Source organism: Phyllostomus hastatus, unplaced genomic scaffold, assembly GCF_019186645.2.
Source record: "Phyllostomus hastatus isolate PE091 unplaced genomic scaffold, TTU_PhHast_1.1 phas_contig_41, whole genome shotgun sequence".
Classification (NCBI taxonomy): Eukaryota; Metazoa; Chordata; class Mammalia; order Chiroptera; family Phyllostomidae; genus Phyllostomus; species Phyllostomus hastatus.
In genome coordinates this window covers 11,975,486-11,992,886 of record NW_025333876.1, presented here as the reverse complement: position 1 = coordinate 11,992,886, position 17,401 = coordinate 11,975,486, and the positions used below count along the sequence as shown (strand labels likewise).

Below are 17,401 nucleotides of genomic sequence, written 5' to 3'. Positions count from 1 at the left end.
CTTCCTTAACTAATTATTTGCCACTTTTAGAAATTTAGAATCTTCATAATAGGAGTATCAAAATTCAATTTAGAGTAAACCAAAAAGGACTCAGTATCTTCATTTGAGATCCGAAAGGTTCTCATTGTGTGCGTTGTTCCTGCACACTGTCTCCAGATTGGGAAGAAAAGGTATTGTGCACATATTTCCCTCCATTTCACAGGGAGATGAGGGTACAGAGTTCAAGCAAAATGTGACTCATCCAGACTTTAGGGGGTTTGTAGTTCTGGCCTGTAAGCCTTTGAGGGACAATTTGAAATTTTAGGCCTCTCTTTTCTTTCCTTATTAATAATCTCTAAGACTTTCTTTTTTATTGCAATCTTTATTTATTTACTTTTTTCTGTTATTTGATTCATTTCTTTATTGTTGTTCAACTACAGTGGTCTCCTATGCTTATTTTTATAATCAGGTTGTTGGTGTCAGACTCACTGAGACAATGTTCTTAATACAGATTACCCATAAAGGGGGGCAGTTATTCCTCAGCTAACAAAATGCCTTGAAAATATTAATTGAATTATTTTCCTCACCATTAAACTCAAATTATACATTTACAGCTTAGAGATTTTTCATCTCGTGCACACCTGTCCCTGCAAAAACATCTCTGAAGTGCTGAGTATTCCTAGGTACCTCTGGAAGTGTATACTTCTTCTTGTTAGATGTAATATGTCTGACATTGTGTCCCTTTTTGTATCATTTATTGTGAGGATGACATCAGTTTGTCCCTGGATGAGGCTTGCACATTGAGGTCTCTGTGGAAGGCATAATGCTGAAGTGCCCACAGTGTCCACAGTACTAAACTTCACATGTAGGACCTTCGTTTACATGACTATCTACCTTTTCTCCTTCTGACATTCAACAGCACCCAAAATAATCTGGGCCAGTTTTTCACTAAGTAAGGACTGGCCAACTCCATGTCACATGCCCATTTCTAGGATGTATCTTGGGGCTAACCCCTCGTCTCTCTGAACTTCAGTTTGCTTCTGTGAAAGTTGTTAGAAAATATATTTTATATGAGTTTGGATGGATGTATTGGATCAGCCATGGCTAGTGTTTACCTGGTACTTGGTTTCACAGAATATATTGCTGAACCTGCTGTGCTTGTTGATCTTTATAAATTTTCACTCGCTCATAACAGGCCTTCTGCCTCCATCTTCACTTGCCTGTGGCCTTCCAAAGGTGGACAAAAATACCTAGAAAGCAAACTGCCAAAGAGTTTCAGATGCCATTTATCTAGCCCAGTTTTTGGTTTCGGTGTGGCCTGATTAGGGATTTTGAGGGGCAGCTGAAAATCCCCAAGCCCACTCATATTTGGTGTCATTTTGGATGCAGTTCACTCCTACAACTCTGTATCTTATATACCTCATTCAAGCAAGCCCACCCTGAAACACACACCATAACTCAGTAAAAAAAAAAATTGCAGAGACAACTATTGATCTTTAATTTGGGTCAGAGGATCAGGCAGTCAAAATACACATCACTTGATGTCTCCTCCATATATGTCATATGTGGTATTTTCTTAGCATTCTTTGTATGTGGAGGCATTTTCCAAATGTGGACTTGAGTGAAAGATCATAAGACAATAGATATAGGTTAGTGACCTTTCAATCCAGAGAAAGCACCTCCCATTTTTACAGTCCATGTCCTGAGGAGGAGATTATGGCATTATGGGTGAGAAGGACCTGCAAGTACCCTGAATTTGGTCCAAATCCTTTCTAAACTTGTTTTTTTATTTTTTTACACTTCAACTGCTAGCCTATTATTATGCCTTTGCATGATCAACTGTATCATCTTCATCCTGTGCCATACAGACAACCTGTGGCTAGACTCTGTGAACTTCAGACTCACAGAGCACATTGTAAAATTACTGCTAAGAGCCCCTTGCTAGAGGCACCTATTCTCTTTACTATCCATCTTGCTAATCTATTTAAACTTCCTCACTGTATTATTATATGCAATGGATGGCTGGGGAAACAGTTCCTGGATGAAAATTAGAAATGGCAAAAATAAAAAAAAAATAAAGAAGAAATGGTATTAAGGTGTTGTGAATTTAAAGTAGTTAAAATGCGTTTTACTTTCCTTGTCTGTAATGCTGAGGTAAAATAGCATTCATTTCATGGGTTCCTTTGGAGAATTAAATGTGATATTTGATGATTAAAGAATAAGCTTATATTAAAACATGGTGTTTTAAACAATTTTTAAAAATTAGACTAACTGCAAAACAGGTATCCTTGATAGATATTTATAAACCATTGCATTTAAAACTGAAGGTACAAGATGATTAAAGAAGAATAATCTTATTTTTAAATATATTTTATTGATTATGCTATTACAGTTGTCCCATTACCCCCCCTTTCATTCGCCTCCACCCTTCACACCCTCTCCCACCCACATTCCCCCCTTTAGTTCATGTCCATGTGTCATAAATTCTTTAGCTTCTACATTCCCCATACTACTCTTGCCCTCCCCCTGGCTATGTTCTACCTACCATCTGTGCTACTTATTCTCCATACCTTTTCCCCCTCTCTCCTCCTCCCACTCCCCTGTTGCTAACCCTCCGTGTCACCTCCACTTCTGTGCTTCTGTTCCTGTTCTAGTTGTTTGCTTAGTTTGCTTTTCTTTTTGTTTTAGGCGTGGTTATTAATAATTGTGAGTTCGCTGTCATTTTACTGTACATGTTTTTTATCTTCTTTTTCTTAGATAAGTCCCTTTAACATTTCATAAAATAAGGGCTTGGTGATGATGAACTCCTTTAACTTGACCTTATCTGAGAAGCACTTGATCTGCCCTTCCATTCTAATGAAGGCTTTGCTGGATAGAGCAATCTTGAATGTAGGTCCTTGCCTTTCATAACTTCAAATACTTCTTTCCAGCCCCTTCTTGCCTGCAAGTTCTCTTTTGAGAAATCAGCTGACGGTCTGATGGGAACTCCTTTGTAAGTTACTGTCTCCTTATCTCTTGCTGCTTCTAGGATTCTCTCCTTCATTTTAATCTTGGCTAATGTAATTATGATGTGCCTTGGCATGTTCCTCCTTGGGTCCACCTTTTTGGGACTCTCTGAGCTTTCTGGACTTCTTGGAATTCCATTTCCTTTGCCAGATTGGGGAAGTTCTTTATTATTTGTTCAAATAACTTTTCCACTTGTTGCTCTTCCTCTTCCCCTTCTGGTACCCCTATAATTCAGATGTTGGAATATTTAAAGATGTCCTAGAGGTTCCTAAGCCTCTCTTCATTTTTTTAAATTCTTGTTTCTTCATTCTTTTCTGTTTGGTTGGTTGTTTCTTCCTCTGGTGCACTCCATTGATGTGAGACCCAGTTTCCTTCCCATCACTATTGGTTCCCTGTGCATTTTCCTTCATTCACTTAGCATAGCCTTCATTTTTTTTTTCATCTAATTTGCGACCAAATTCAACCAGTTCTGTGAGCATCCTGATCACCAGTACTTTGAACTGTGCATCTGATAGGCTGGCTGTCTCTTTGTCGCTTAGTTGTTATTTGCTGTGGAGCTTTAATCTGTTCTTTTGTTTGGGCCATTTTTTTTTTTTGTCTTGTTGCTCCCATTACGTGTGAGGGGCAGAGGTGTTCACCAGGGTGGGACAATCCAGTGGCTGCGTTGTGACACTGTATGCAGGCAGGAGGGTCCAAGAGGGAACAATGGCGCTTGCTCTGATCTCTGAAGGACTTCAGTCCCTTCCACCACTTCCCCCAAGCAAACTGGGCCTTTCTGGTGTTAATACCTGTGTGGGTGGGCTTGTGCACATTCTAGGACCCTGTGGGTCTCTCCAACAAACTCTCCTGTGAGGCCAGGAGTCTCTCCCTGCGCCTCAACCCCCACAGGTGTTTTCAGTCAGTGCCCCAAGGCACTATTTCCTGGCACTGGGACCCTGGGTTGCACGCAGTGCCTCACTTCACAATTGCCACCTTGCTGGGTCTGCCAATTGCCACCCTGCACCCAGGGTCTGCCAGCCGCTACCTAAGCGCCCAGGGTCTACCCGCTGCGGTCTTGCGCGCCCACAGTGCTTTACGTGCCCGGTCCCATGCCTCTTTGTGTTGTGACGCCACTCTGCCCAGCTGCCGGACTCCACCCTGCCTACTGGTCTGAATGAACATGTCTATTTGAACTTCTTGGTTGTCTGACTTCCATACAGTTCAATTTTCTGTCAGTTCTGGTTGTTATTCTATTTCCAAATTGTTGTACCTATCTCGGTTGTGCAAGGAGGCACAGTGTGTCTACCTATGCCTCCATCTTGGCCGGAAGTAGAATAATCTTATTTTAAAACACTGTGTTTTTGACAATTAAAAACATAAAACTAGACTAACTGCAAAACAGGTATCCTTGACAGATATTTATAGACCATTGCATTTAAAAATGCAATGTACATATTTTTTCTCTATTTCACATGGAAAACTTTCTAAGGCAAATCTTGTATTAGGAGAAAAAACAACCCTCAATAAATTAAAAAATTTTAAGTTATTTAGTCATATTTTCCTTTTATTTTTCTAAAAGATTTTATTCATTTATTTTTAGAGAGAGTGCAGGGAAGGAAATAGTGAGGGAGAGAAAGGGGGAGATGAAAATTCACAGCCTGGAATGTGGAGAGCAATCATGCATGGGCAAGGCCAGCACTGGGTTCCAGCACCCACAGGTGCCTGCCTGTGGACCAGGCAGACCACAGGGGGAAGTGCCCACTATTTAGCCACACAACCTGCCTAGGAATTCTGAGCTTGGCCTCCTGGGCCTATCCCCAGCTGTGCCTTGGTTTCCTCCCCTGTCAAGTGAGTAGGGATCACCTGCTTCCCAGGGAAAGCGAATTGATGCACGTGGACCCAGCAGTGCTACCTCACACCACCGCTCCTCTGCCCCACAAGCACAGTTCCAACTTCCTTGTTGCATCACCAGGCTAGAACAGGGCCTGGGTATAGCAGGCATTCCATGATAAGAGGGTGAATGAATGCGCCCCCAATAGCAGTTGGGCTGGGGCTCAGAGGATCTAACTTGCTGATTTGGCACGGCTGCAGTTTATGGCCTTGTGCTAAGAGTACCACATTCCCCTCTCACAGATGGGGAAACTGATCCACAGAGAGGTCCAGCCACCTGCCTGAGGCCACACAGCTACTGGCAGTGGTTCAGAGTCAGAGTCCAGCAGGCCGGAGAGGAACCATAACACCTCCCCAGGGCGGCTGGGCGGATCTGCTCAAGGCACACGGTGCCGGAGGCGGTGGGGAGGCGGGGGCGGGCTTTAGTACAGACAACGGCAGATAGGGTGGGAGAAGACAGAAGTCCAGGGCTTCATTCTGGAAGGGTCAAAAGCAGCTGTTCCTGGCCCAGTCAGGGTCAGGACAGGACACAGTGCCCCCCACCTTGGACCTCCTGGGAGAGGAGTACCAGCCCTAGGAGAAAATGCGCGGGCCCCTCCCGCCCCTCACGCCTTGGAGGCCCAACCTCTGGGAAAGATGAGCTAGGGCTGGAAGAGCCAATGGTTCTGGCTGCCCCCACTCCAAGGACAGGCAGAGAGTGCCACTCCAGCAAAGGGGTACTGCCTCCCGCGTGGGGACACCGAGGCTGTTCCATTGGGCGGAGGCGAGCGTGCGGGAAGCCTTCGTGCCCAGTTTCCTGGATAGGAAGGTCAGGGCTTGGAGGCTGGAGGCTGAGTCACGGAGCAAAGACGGGCTCTTTGACGCAAGGTGTGTCTGGCGGACCCCCAAGGTTTGCAGCGGCAGTGTCACCAGCACGCTTTCCTTCATGGGGCTCCTGGCAGTTTGCAAAGTGGCCAGGATATTGGCCTCATTTCATGGCTCAAAAGTGTCCGTGATGGGGAACGTGGTGGAGGACGTGCCTCCCCCGCGACCACCTGAAGCCAAAGCCTGAGGAGCCAGGACGCAGACTGGAGTTCTCACTAAGTGGGAATGGAGTCGGCGTATCCGAACTGGGGCCTCCAGGGCCTGGGCACTCGGGGCTGGGGGAGGAGCCTAGGACTACAGCGCTGGGTCTGGGGAGCTGGGACGGACTAAGGCGGTCCGGGGCAGTCCGGGGCGGTCCCGGGGAGGACCTGGGCGGGCGCGGTCCCGGGACGGGCGCGTACCCGGGTACCCGCGCGGAGGAACGGGTAGCGTTGTGTCTTGGAGCGAGGCGGTCCCGGAGGCCGCACCATGGACTCGGTCCCCGAGGAGTACGAGCTCAACGGCGACCTGCGCCCAGAATCGCCCCGATCCCCGGACGCCTCGGTAAGCCCCTGTGCCCTCACCGCTATGCGATCGTGGCGGATGCCCACCCTCTACCTCTATGGGCTTCGCGCCCGAGGCTCCCGGGCACGAATGGGCTATGGCCAGCTGCGCGCTGCTTACGCGCTGTGTGTTGGTGGGGGTCGCCGCGCCCGGTGCGTCCTGCGCCTCACCGGCACCCTCAGGGGCCCGAATGGTGGCCCCGGCTCCAACCACTCGGGCTAGTGAGCTGGAACGCGGGGTAGGGGCGTTGGTGGCCTGGCAGCTAGGCCGAGCCAGGTGGTGCTCACACCTCCCTAACACCCGGTCTTCCCCGCCCCCGCACCACCTGTAACTTCCAGTCGCCCTATCTCCTCCCACTGGGTGGGCAGGGAGTACCCTAGCCTCCGGGCCCTAGGCCAGCAGCGGGCAGACAGTTACGTCACCCAGGGTGTCCACGGCGACCTCAGTCTGGTGCGTGCCTTGATAGGGAACTTGGGGCCACTGTGGCCCCACCCCTTTCCCCTTCCGCAGCCCCCTGCAACCTGTTATCGTCTGCCCTGTCGATCAAAGAGTACGGTGGGCACCAGGCAAACACTGGCAGTGGCCCTGCCCCCGCATTAGAGCCAGTGCCTTCCCGCCACAGGGTCCCATCCCGCTGCTGGGCGGGACCTGAGCAGTGGTCTGCCACTTCAGAGGCCTAGCACTTGCCCAGTCCCTGCTTGTGAAGCAGTCCTGGACACAGCCCTCTGGTTGGTTGACTTTGGACATTCTTTCAGTTTCTGACCCCCTGGGGATGGGGGCAGGGCCAGTGGTGTCTCTTCAGTGTGAACCTGACTGGGGCAGAGATGACAATGCCCAAGTGTGAGTAACTAGACAGGCTATGTTGCGGTTGGGGGCAGGGGGAGTCTGATGTGGGGCAAGCAAGGTCCCAGATGGCTTGAATAACCCTCCCGTGAACCCCTGGACCCATACAATAATCGTCTCCATTCTTCATAGTAAATCATTCCAGGGCCCCAGCCACCTTGCTGGCTCTTTAGTAAAGCCTGACAGCCCTGGGATGGCCCAGGATGTTTGTTCTGGGTTAAAGAAGAGTAAACTGAGGACTGAGAGGAGCCCACATGTGGCCCTGAACTGACATGTGAACACTGGAGCAGAGGGCTGAGTGTGCTTGGAGAAGCTGCTTCCCCTCACTGGGCCTTCTGTCCATGGTCTGAAAAGGAAGAACAAATGACCACTGCCTGACTTCAGGGAGTGGGGGGAGCAGGTCAGGTAACAAACAGGGCAGGTTAGTTGGAAGTAGGTTTGAAAAGGAGGGATCCTGTTAACCTCCCAGGTTTGGCTACACCCTTCACTCTAAACCTGCTCTGCTCACCTCCAGGGAGCACTGCATTGGCTCTGGGATGGGATGGGGGGCTGGGAGGAAGAGACATTGCAACCTGCAAGCAGAGCAGACAGAGAAGCCTCTGCCAAAGTTGTGAACTCCCAGGGGCTGGGCGTGACAGTAGTGGGAATGTAACATCAGCACTGGGCCTTGGAGGACTGGAGTGGGGTGCAGGCATGACCTTCCACCACATGGGGAAGGGCATCTCAGACAGAGGGAGCTAAGAGAGAAAGGCCCAGAGGCTGGGCCACCCAGCACATTGGGGATAGAAAGGAGGTGTGATAAGAGTGTGATAGGAGTTCAGGCCAGGCTGGGAGGCTGTGTGAGAGTAAACACATTTGTCCCGCAGTCTTTAGTCACAGGCAGGGAGGCTCCTGTAGGGATGGCCAGCCTCAAGGCCACTCAGCTTAGCAGGCCCCCCACCCCCATCACTGTGCCCCAGCCTCTTCCCTTCCCTTCCCACCTCTAGGACCTGCCTGTGTTCAAGGCACATCACACTGTGCCTCAGTTTCTCATCCATGAAATGGGGTGGTAGCAGTGCATCCCTCAGAAATCATTAAGAGGACTATGGGAGCTATGTGTGAAGTGACACAACTAGCCAGTCACACTGTGTCATTAACATCCCCACCTGCCACATGATGCCTGGCAGTGCCTTCATCAGGGAGATCCCTGGATGTGTATGGCCCTACCCTACATCTCTCCTGGCTATTCTTAGGTCTTCTCTCCATGTGGCCCTGCCAGAATCTGAGCCTCAGGCACCTGGCTTGCAGGGGTGGGGGTGGGAAGAAAGGTTTGCTAGGAGGATCAACCAGGGTGTCTTCAGGGGATCCTGGATGGTGGGTTGGGTAAGCTGTGTCCCCAGTGTGCCCCTGACCATGGGAAGACGAAGTGGAAGTCCTTGCCTTACCGTGCAACTATGGGCAAGTGCAGACCCAATCCAGCCTCAGTTTTCTCTTCTGTGAAGTGGGGAGGTTCTGGCTCACCTCCCCAGGTGGCCTGGCATACAGAGCAATCACATGACTAACCTATGGTCAGACAAGCCCCTCTGGGACTAGGCAGTGGGGAGATCCACAGATGTCATTCTCTATGTTCCGAAGCTCCCATGGCCCCTATGTAGGCCCATCTGCCCAGGGTCCGCCCTGGGAGTGAGTTGGCGTCTTTATTAAGTCAACTCACTGTTGCTGCTGGCAGGGGAATGGTGTTAATTTTATTGTGAAAGTGGCTTATGGCTGTGTCATGCCCCAGGTGGCTTGGTTTGGGAGTAGCTCTGTTGGACCCTGCAGCAGATGCTGGGATTGTGGCCAGCTGAGGACACAAGCAGGGAGGTGGTGGGACCGTGTAGGAACAAGGCTCCAGAGGCCACATCTGGGCCATGCACAGCCTGAGCTGTTGGGGGAACTTTGCTCTTCTCATTTCTGCTTTTCCAGCAGATCCCCAGGCTGACAGGGTCCTGGCCAAGTTCTAAAAGGTGATTTTTATGTGGCCACAGGGTCACTGACTGTCAGTGCTGAGCCCACAGGAAGTGAGTGTGCCCAGCCCATAGCCTAGTTGCCACAGGAAATACCCCCCATCCCCACCCCCCACCAAACTTCCTGCAAGGAGCAGGAGACTTCTTGGCTGGCCAAATGGGGACAGTTCCCTGGGTGTGGGCCTGTGTGGCCCCAGGCGGGTGCCTTCACACAGCCTGTGAAGTGGGCACAATGGCAGCTCCAGCCCTGGTGGGTCAGACAAGGGACACTCAGTCCCTGCCAGAGCCAGTTTGTTCTCAGTTCCCACCTTGGAGGAAGGACACCAGAGCCTCCTCCTCAGTTACCTGGTGGTAACTGAGCCCAAGGTGGAGGTTCCCTATGCAAGAGGGGCTTCAAGGTGCCAGCAGCTGGAACTGGACACCTAGGGCCCCCCAGTGCCATTTGGCTCACACAGCCCTATTCCCCAGGCTTGTTCTTTTTCTTCTTTGTTATAGGTTTGTTTTATGGAGTTATTTAATTAACTGGTGTAGTTCATTTGGAAGACAGTCTTTCAAAGCTATGAGGGTTGGGTGGCAAGGAGGACTGTCTGGCCCTGTCGCAGCCAGCTGTGCTCTGACCAGCCCCCAGGTCTCTTGAGCCCCTCCCTCAGTTTCCTGTCAGCTCAGTTTACAGATGTGAGGAAACTGAGGCACAGGGCAATCACCCTCAGGCCTATTGTGTGGTGAGATGCTGGAATGATAGAGGGAGGTGCCAGTAGCAGCCCCACCTAGCTCCTAGCAAGCCAGCTGATGAACCTCATAGATTTGTTGGGGCCCTTGGTCTCTCTGTCAGCAAACATGGAAATGGACTCTGGGAGGACAGATGGGAATTCCCATACAGTCTCCGTGTTCCATACTGTACACAGGATTTGGGGTCCATGACACAGTGGAGGTCAGGCAGGATTGGTAGGAGTCAGTAAGCAAACCCCTGAGGTCTATAGGACCTCAGTGGGCCTTGGCCCTGGCCTGGCCTCCCAGAGGAGCCGAGGGTGTGGGGGCAGGAGGTTCAGGTTGGGTCACACAGTCTGGGGCCAGCTGGGGCCCCAGGCAGCCCCCATCTCTTCCCATTTGAGCCTGGGTTGGACCAGAGCATACTTTAACTGTGACCAGAACTGGGTGCCCAGGGTGCCTCAGATCTGTGTTCAAAACTAGTCCTAATTCCCCTCCCCTCAACCTGAGGATGCCCAGCAGTATGTTTTTGGGCCAAATGGCCTGGGTCCCTGCAAACTGCCTGCAAAGAGCACCCATAAAACCCTTTGTCCACAGAAGGTGGGCAGCTCTGCATGGAGTCAGCTCCCTGTCTCCAAGACTTTTTACGGGGGAAATCCAGTAGCCCAGCTCCTGGGACCATAGTTGACATTTTGGGAAGTTTTGTTGGCCCAAGAAACACATTAACCAGGGTGTTTGCTCCCTGTACTGCCAAGGTCATGGCAGAAATCTTAGTAGGAGGTTCCCAGAGTGGCTTCTGGCAGCTGGGTAGCCAGGCCACTGAGCTCCAGACCTGCAGGATGTGGTTTGCAAGACAGCAGCCTCCTTGGGATTCACCTGTGCAGTGTCACTTGGAGGGCCCAGAGCTCCCCGCACCAACCCCAACAGCCCAGAGCCCCTCCCCAAGGTGGATGTGAGGCTGTGCCTCATACTAGGCAGCCCTAGGCTTTGGGGCAGATGGGCCAGGTTTGAATTCTGATCTGCCCCTCCCTCACAGTGGCCCTGGCAGGACTCTGAGCCTCAGTCTCCCACTCTGTAGAAGGGAAGAAAGGGAAAAATCACACTTCCTCTCAGGGTTAGCAGAGAACTCAGTAGGTAGTTGAGCCTCACAGAGTGCAGCCCAGGAAGTACAGATGAAGAGACCAAGGCCAGCAAGGCAGGGTGCACATTCTCAAAGCCATACAGCCAGGCTGTCATGAGCCAGTCCTTGACTGGGCCTCTCTGACCATGGCCTGTGCTGCCCTTATCACTGTGCAGGTTGAACAGGAACCAGATGACCAAGTGGGCAGGAAGTGCCCTGCACTGAGAGGGGTGTGTAGGCTGGGGTTCTGAGGCAGCAGTTAGTACCCCACAACCCCCTTGGGCACGTGCTCCATGACCCCCTTGCAAACATGGATGACTGAGGCCTTGAGGGGGCTGGCTGTCCTGATGTCATGCAGCTGGAACCTGGGCAAGGGGAACTTAAGAGTGGTCAGCCCCCGCAGGGTGACCCCTAACCCCAGCCCCTCTATGGGGCCTGAGGAGACCATGGTGTTAGCCACCAGGGATTCTGAGCCCCAGGGACTGAGTTCAAATCGTAGTGCAGCCATCACTTGCTACTGGTTTTGGACAAGGGGCTTCAGTTTACCCCCAGTAAATGAGTATGAGGTTAGGGAGTCTCCCTGGAGGAGGGTACCCAGCTGAAAGATGAAGATGGTAGGCTGTGTCCTCTCTCAGGATAGAAGACAGCATGGCACAGACTCCCCATGTTGAAGACACTGCCACTGACAGTGTCATTCTCTATTTGAATGTGTATGTGGCCACATAGTTATAAAATATTTAAATGGTTCAAGAGAGCTCAGAATAAAAAGGAATTCTTCCTCCTGCCCAGAAGCCACCAGAGTTATCCTGGGCATGAACATATATGTGTGTGTTTATTTATGCATGTGTACCTGTGTCTATGATATATATATGAATATTTAGATGTGTATGCCAGTACTTGTATGTCCACATATGTATATGTCTGTTATATGTGTGTACAGGCTTAAATGTTTGTGTGTATACATGTTTATTCATGCATATACATGTTGCTTGTGCACATGATGTATGTGGGCATGTGTTTATGTATGTGTACATGTGTGAATGTATATATATAAACTCGTGTATGCATATCTATGGCCCACAGAACAGAAAGCAGGAGCCCTTTGTAAAGTCTGCACCTGGCTTTTTCTCTGGGGTTGGAGACTGGAATAAGCACTGGGGTGGCTTCAAGTGAAGGTACCTTGGCACTTTTGGCTTATGAAACATGGGAGCACACACCTAATTCAGGCCAGTACCTCCCAGCCGCCCACTGCCAGGGGAGCATACACATGGGTGGGTATGGAGCTAGAGGACAGCCTCATGCTATGGGAGGGCACAGGCCCATGGGCATTGGCAAACTGTGCCCAGACTCTAGTAGGGAGAGCAATCCTGGAGGTGCAGAGGCCTGGGGAACAGCCCCCCTAGCTGTGAGTGCAGATGGAAACCTGGCATGGGGAGACAAAGGGAGATCCATTGGTGTTTAGCTGTGTGTGGAACATCTGAGAGAGCTGGGCCAGGGCCTGGGTCTACAGAGGCAGCCTTCTCTGCCCGCCTTTGGGTCTAAAATTTTAAACCAAGTGGATTTGGTACTTCAGAGCCACTCACATGAGAGAAAGTGGAGCAGGTAGCAGAACCACCTGAGTTCTGTGTGCCTATCTTCCCTTCCCCCCAGGCATGTTATTCTAGATTAAATTTAAACTTAGACACACTGTAAAACTGAGGCCCACCCTTCTGTAAGACTATATTTTCCAGGGTGAAATTTCCAGCTGCAGAAAGTGAACGTGGACTGAGCACCATGTGGCCCCTCCTAACATCCACCTCCCAGTCCCCATCTTTTATGAGTATAGAAACAGGATCACCTTGGTGGCCTCAGGAGGCCACCTGCTGACCCCCAGGAGGCCACTGTTCCAGCCTGACATCTCTGGGGCTCCTGTGGACAAAGAGCCAGACCCAGGGGCATGAATTTGCCCTGGGAGGGTGGGGAGGGTCTCAGTCTGGGGCAGTTCGAGTTCACTTTGAGATGGGCTGACTAGGAAGGTACTTGGAAGTGACAGGAAACCTTCCCTGAGGCAGGGGTGTTCCCAGGCAGAAGTGTGGGAGGAGGGGTCAGGATTCATATTGTTTTATGGCCTTACACATGAGGGCAAAACTTGTGCAGGAGCTCCTCTTTTGGCATGTGTCTCTCATCAGTGCTGCACTGTAAGGGTGGTCTCAGTGAAGGGGTCTTATCACAAATCTGAGTAAATAAAGGGGGCAGGAACTGACATGTAGAGGGCCTGGATGCATCGCACATGTACAATTTCCTCCAAATTCTTCAAGTTGTCCACATTAAGTATGTATAGCTTTTCTGTCAACCACATCTCAATAAAGTGGTTTACAATTTTTAAAATAAAAATTAAGGAAGATCTAAGTTCAACTGCAGCATAGAATGCCAAGGAATCTATTGAGTTTCTGCTGTGTGCCCTGCTCACCTGGGAGGTGATTTGGGCAGAGAACACTTGTTTCACAGTGGGGCGAATGTGCAGGGATTCCCACCCCAAAAGTCACTTTTGCCCTGGCATCAACCACCTACCCAGACCTGGAGGAGATGGTACACAGGGCATCAAGGGCAGGGGTATCCAGAGAAAGTTGCCAAACCACACTGTGGCAGGCAGTCACTGGTGGCACTTTCCAGTCCGAAATCAGAGTGTGTGCTTAGGTTGTATTTATGTTTCCTTTCTCTCCCAGGACTTGATTTCTAGGGAGGGTCTTGCAGGGGCTGCACAGCCTTCTCTGGGCCTCTTGTTCTGTTAATAAGCACTTCCCTCTCAAGCCTCACCTGGGCCCACACCTGCAGGCCATCAGCCTCCACTTTCCTGCCCATTCCGGGAGATCTGGGTGGGGACCTGGGATGTGCTCAGGCCTGCAGCACCTGCTTGCCCCCTGTGGCCAACCAGCTGACTGCCCCCTCCCCACAGCCACCCCGCTGGGGCAGGAGCCAGCCTATCAACGTGAACCATTATGCCAACAAGAAGAGTGCAGCAGAAAGCATGCTGGACATCGCGCTGCTGATGGCCAATGCCTCTCAGTTGAAAGCTGTCATCGACCAGGGCCCCAGCTTCGCCTTCTTTGTCCCTCTGGTGGTACTCATCTCCATCTCCCTTGTGCTACAAATCTGCGTGGGCGTGCTGCTCATCTTCCTGGGTATGTGCCTAGACAGGTGCTGGTGCTGAGAGGGCCCTGCAGCTCTGCCCCATGCCTGGCTGGTTCTGTTTGCATACCTCCTGGGATAGGGTGCTTACCACCTGACACCCTCTGAGCATGGAGCCCTCATAGAACTGCACAAGGTGGGGTGGGATTCTTCACTTGGCCATGAAGTCCAGGATGTAGCCCCCAGAAAGCCCTCCATGGCTCTGTCCTTCTAACCCCCCAAGCTGAGAATGCAGAAAAATATCATAAACACACTGAGAGTTGACATGTATTGAGTGCCTACCACCTGTGTGTCTAATTCTTACAATGGTCTACAGATACTAGATGGTGCTCCCAGGATCCCTGTCCCCCCAGTTGAAGGTCAGGGCTAGGAGCAGCAAGGTCTCCAGGGTTGCCTTGACCTCCTCCTGGCTGTGCAACCTCAACCTAGGTCACTTTACCTATTGACCTTGGTTTCCCTGCCTATAAAGTGGACCTAAAGACAGGGCCTTGGGTAAATGTGAGGATTGCTAGGTCACCACATACAAGACACTGATTAAACGTGCTTGTCTCTGTGTGCTCAGCACATTGTGCCTTGAAATCCAAACCTGGGCCCTTGGTTGGTGCCTCCTACTCTGTGTCCACAGATGCCAAGCCCCTCTGAGCTCCCATCCAACCAATGCCACAGGCCATGCCCACTGTCAGTAGGGCATTAGAGCAGGCATGTCTCCCTGATGGACAGAGTGGGCCCTGCAGCATTATCAGACCCAGTGCTGGACCCAGTGTAGGCAGCCTGGGCAGTGTCCATACCTTCTCTCCCACAGTCAGGTACGACCTCAACAACCCAGCCAAGCACGCCAAGCTGGACTTCCTCAACAACCTGGCCACCGGCCTGGTTTTCATCATTGTTGTGGTCAATATCTTCATTACTGCCTTTGGTGTCCAGAAGCCTGTATTGGACGTGGCACCCCGGCAGTAGGGCTCAGGTGAGTTTTAAGGGCCAGCCTGGGCACTCCACACCACCACAAGCCTGCCCCCAAACCCTGCTGGCCACTGACCCATGAGCAGGGCTGGAGGCTTGGGGCCTCTCATACAGAGCCCCCTTGACCTTGTGTCTGCTCCTGCTTGGGCTTCGTGGGGTAGGCATCCTGGCTGCACATTCCCACACCACACTCAGCCCTCACCCTTGTTCACAAGGGCTGAGTACCTGCAAAAGTCACCTCACTGGGGAGCAGGAGCCAAGGGAGGTCAAGTGACCCTTATAACATGCTCAACAAAGCAGCCCCTATTGTGTGGAGCCAGTAGGCTCAGACACAGGCACCCTGAGTGTCTCAAAGGCTGATACAGAAGGTCAGCAGAATTCAACACTCTCTTGAGCTTGATATCATCAACCAGGCCTTGAGGTACCAGTGTCTTGCATTTGGAACCTGGCCAGGGCTGCACACCACAGATCCATGTGACCTGTGGCCCAGTGGTCATGCCACAGGCCTACCCCAGAGAATGGGTAGATACCACTAACAGACAACTATTTATCCCCCAGGGATGTCCTATGGCAGGATGGCAACCCCACTGAACCATCTGGATACCACTTGCCCCCTCATTCATGGCATGGCAATCAGACCATTAATTGCTCAATGTATGCCCCAAACACACCCTGACTCTTCCCAAGCATCAGTCCTTTGGCATGATTCCCCTGCCAGTCCCTGCTCCCTGGGGTCACCCAGAAGAGTGTGCTGGGGCTGAGTCACTAAATCCTCACAGTGACCCAGGAAGGAAAACTGAGACTTGCCTAGATCAGAATTGGAAACTTTTGGAGTCAGAGTGGTCCTGACACTTTATGGACTGGTCACAGAACACAGCACTGAGGCGGAGTCACCAGGATGGCACCAGGGCCCCACTAGCCTGGGCTGCCCTCACACCTCTCCTCTCCTTTGCAGCGGCCTGGAAAGCTGCCTCACCCTTGAGGCCCACCTGCTTACATGTGGCGGTCCCTGAAACCACCAAAGCCAGGACTGGACTAGAGGACACTTGGGCCAGTGTGAGGCCTGCTCTGTGCTTGGTGGTTCCTTCTCCTGGAGCAGAGACAGCAAGGTCCAGCAAGGCCCAGAGGGCAGAATTGGAGATCCCCAAGAAGGGTCACAGCCAGCACAGACACACAGCAGGCCTGAAGACGGGCAGCGAGCGGCCAGGGCCAGCCTTAGTCTCAGGATCTTCTCAGAGGGACAAGAAGATGTCCCCCTCAGCCAATGCACCCTTGGGAGACCCATGGCCTCTGCCCTTCCTGACCCATGCCCCAGCCATGGCTGTGGGCCCTGCATATACCTTCCACCAGTAGTAACTGAGTAGGGTCTGGGGCCTGAGCCCCACTTTTCTAAGCACAAATGACCAATAAAATAGATGCTTCTTCTGTGTAGCTTCCAGCACCACTGTCCCTCCCCTGGGCCTGGCCTTGCACTGTACCCTGAGCCCCAGCCTGTGCTGGCCTCCCTCCCTCCCTGCACAGAGCAGCCATGGGGACATGCTGTCATTTCCCAGCCTTCTCCAGAACTGTGAGCTTGGGCAGCTCCTTGGTGCCTGATGTCTCAGGTCAGATATTCAGGCTGAGACCAGGGTTTTGAGTCTCTGGTGTCCAGTGTCTTTTACTTTTTTAGTTCAGGTCACAGAAGAATGGTTCCAAGAGCTTCCAGTAGCCCAGCCCAGAGACTGCCTGGCAGGGAGTCCCGCCATGGCCATCATTTGCTATATTGGGAGCCTGCCCACAGGGGTTACCTCCCACCCAGCTGGGGCTCCAGTGAGTGGCACACTACTGTTAAGTAAAAACTTCAGTTTCACCCTGCCAGAAATGGGTTCACTGCCCTGACCATACATGATGACCAGGTCAGAAGAACAGCACAGATACATTGCTGTCTACACAGCAGACTCATCCATGTGTCGCCAGGCTTTCCACTAGCTCATTTGTAGCAGAACAGAACAAAACCCCAAGGTCCTGCCCCCTGCTCTGGTTCAGAGGCTCCCAGGTACTTCCTTGGATCTGGTTCAGGTGGTGCATTTTTAAGGTGACTGGCTCTGGGTGCCTGTGTCAGGGCTGGAGGTGGGCATGGCTAGTCCCCATGTCACCTTGGGGGTCAAGCCAAGACTGGACCCTCTGCAGGAGTTAAGGGAAGAATAGCAGGCAGGATGCGCTGTTGGGGAAATTCCCTCCATTGGCATCTCCAGATGTCACCCCTACTGTTCTCAGGGCACTTAGCCTGGTGACCCGTGACTAGCCCCTCAGGAAAAGTTCTAGCACTCTCACCATTTCCTGCAGCCCACATGCCGCCTGTCTTCCCTCAATACTC

General features: G+C 51.6%; 1 protein-coding gene across 2 annotated transcripts; it reads left to right on the top strand.

Annotated features, from left to right (window-relative positions):
- Window positions 1-6,046: 6,046 nt before the first annotated feature.
- On the top strand, window positions 6,047-16,476 carry NINJ1 (ninjurin 1). 2 transcript variants are annotated; one of them, XM_045844830.1, is made up of 4 exons: window positions 6,047-6,261; window positions 13,853-14,078; window positions 14,888-15,049; window positions 15,604-15,988. In XM_045844830.1, exons 1-3 carry the CDS (start codon window positions 6,187-6,189, stop codon window positions 15,040-15,042), a joined length of 456 nt encoding a protein of 151 aa, XP_045700786.1. In that variant the 5' UTR covers window positions 6,047-6,186; the 3' UTR covers window positions 15,043-15,049; window positions 15,604-15,988. The 2 variants fall into 2 exon arrangements, with proteins under 2 accessions (XP_045700786.1, XP_045700785.1); XM_045844829.1 differs by lacking the exon at window positions 15,604-15,988 and adding an exon at window positions 16,001-16,476 and having other exon boundaries at window positions 6,048-6,261.
- The last annotated feature ends 925 nt before the right edge of the window (window positions 16,477-17,401 follow it).

What these genes read in the sequence shown, in the direction of transcription:
- NINJ1 (XM_045844829.1), top strand. Translation starts at nt 6,187, where the DNA reads ATGGACTCGGTCCCCGAGGAGTACGAGCTCAACGGCGACCTGCGCCCA. An exon ending in CCCGATCCCCGGACGCCTCG is followed by an intron (nt 6,262 to 13,852) that starts GTAAGCCCCTGT and finishes CCCTCCCCACAG; the next exon opens with CCACCCCGCTGGGGCAGGAG. An exon ending in CGTGCTGCTCATCTTCCTGG is followed by an intron (nt 14,079 to 14,887) that starts GTATGTGCCTAG and finishes TCTCTCCCACAG; the next exon opens with TCAGGTACGACCTCAACAAC.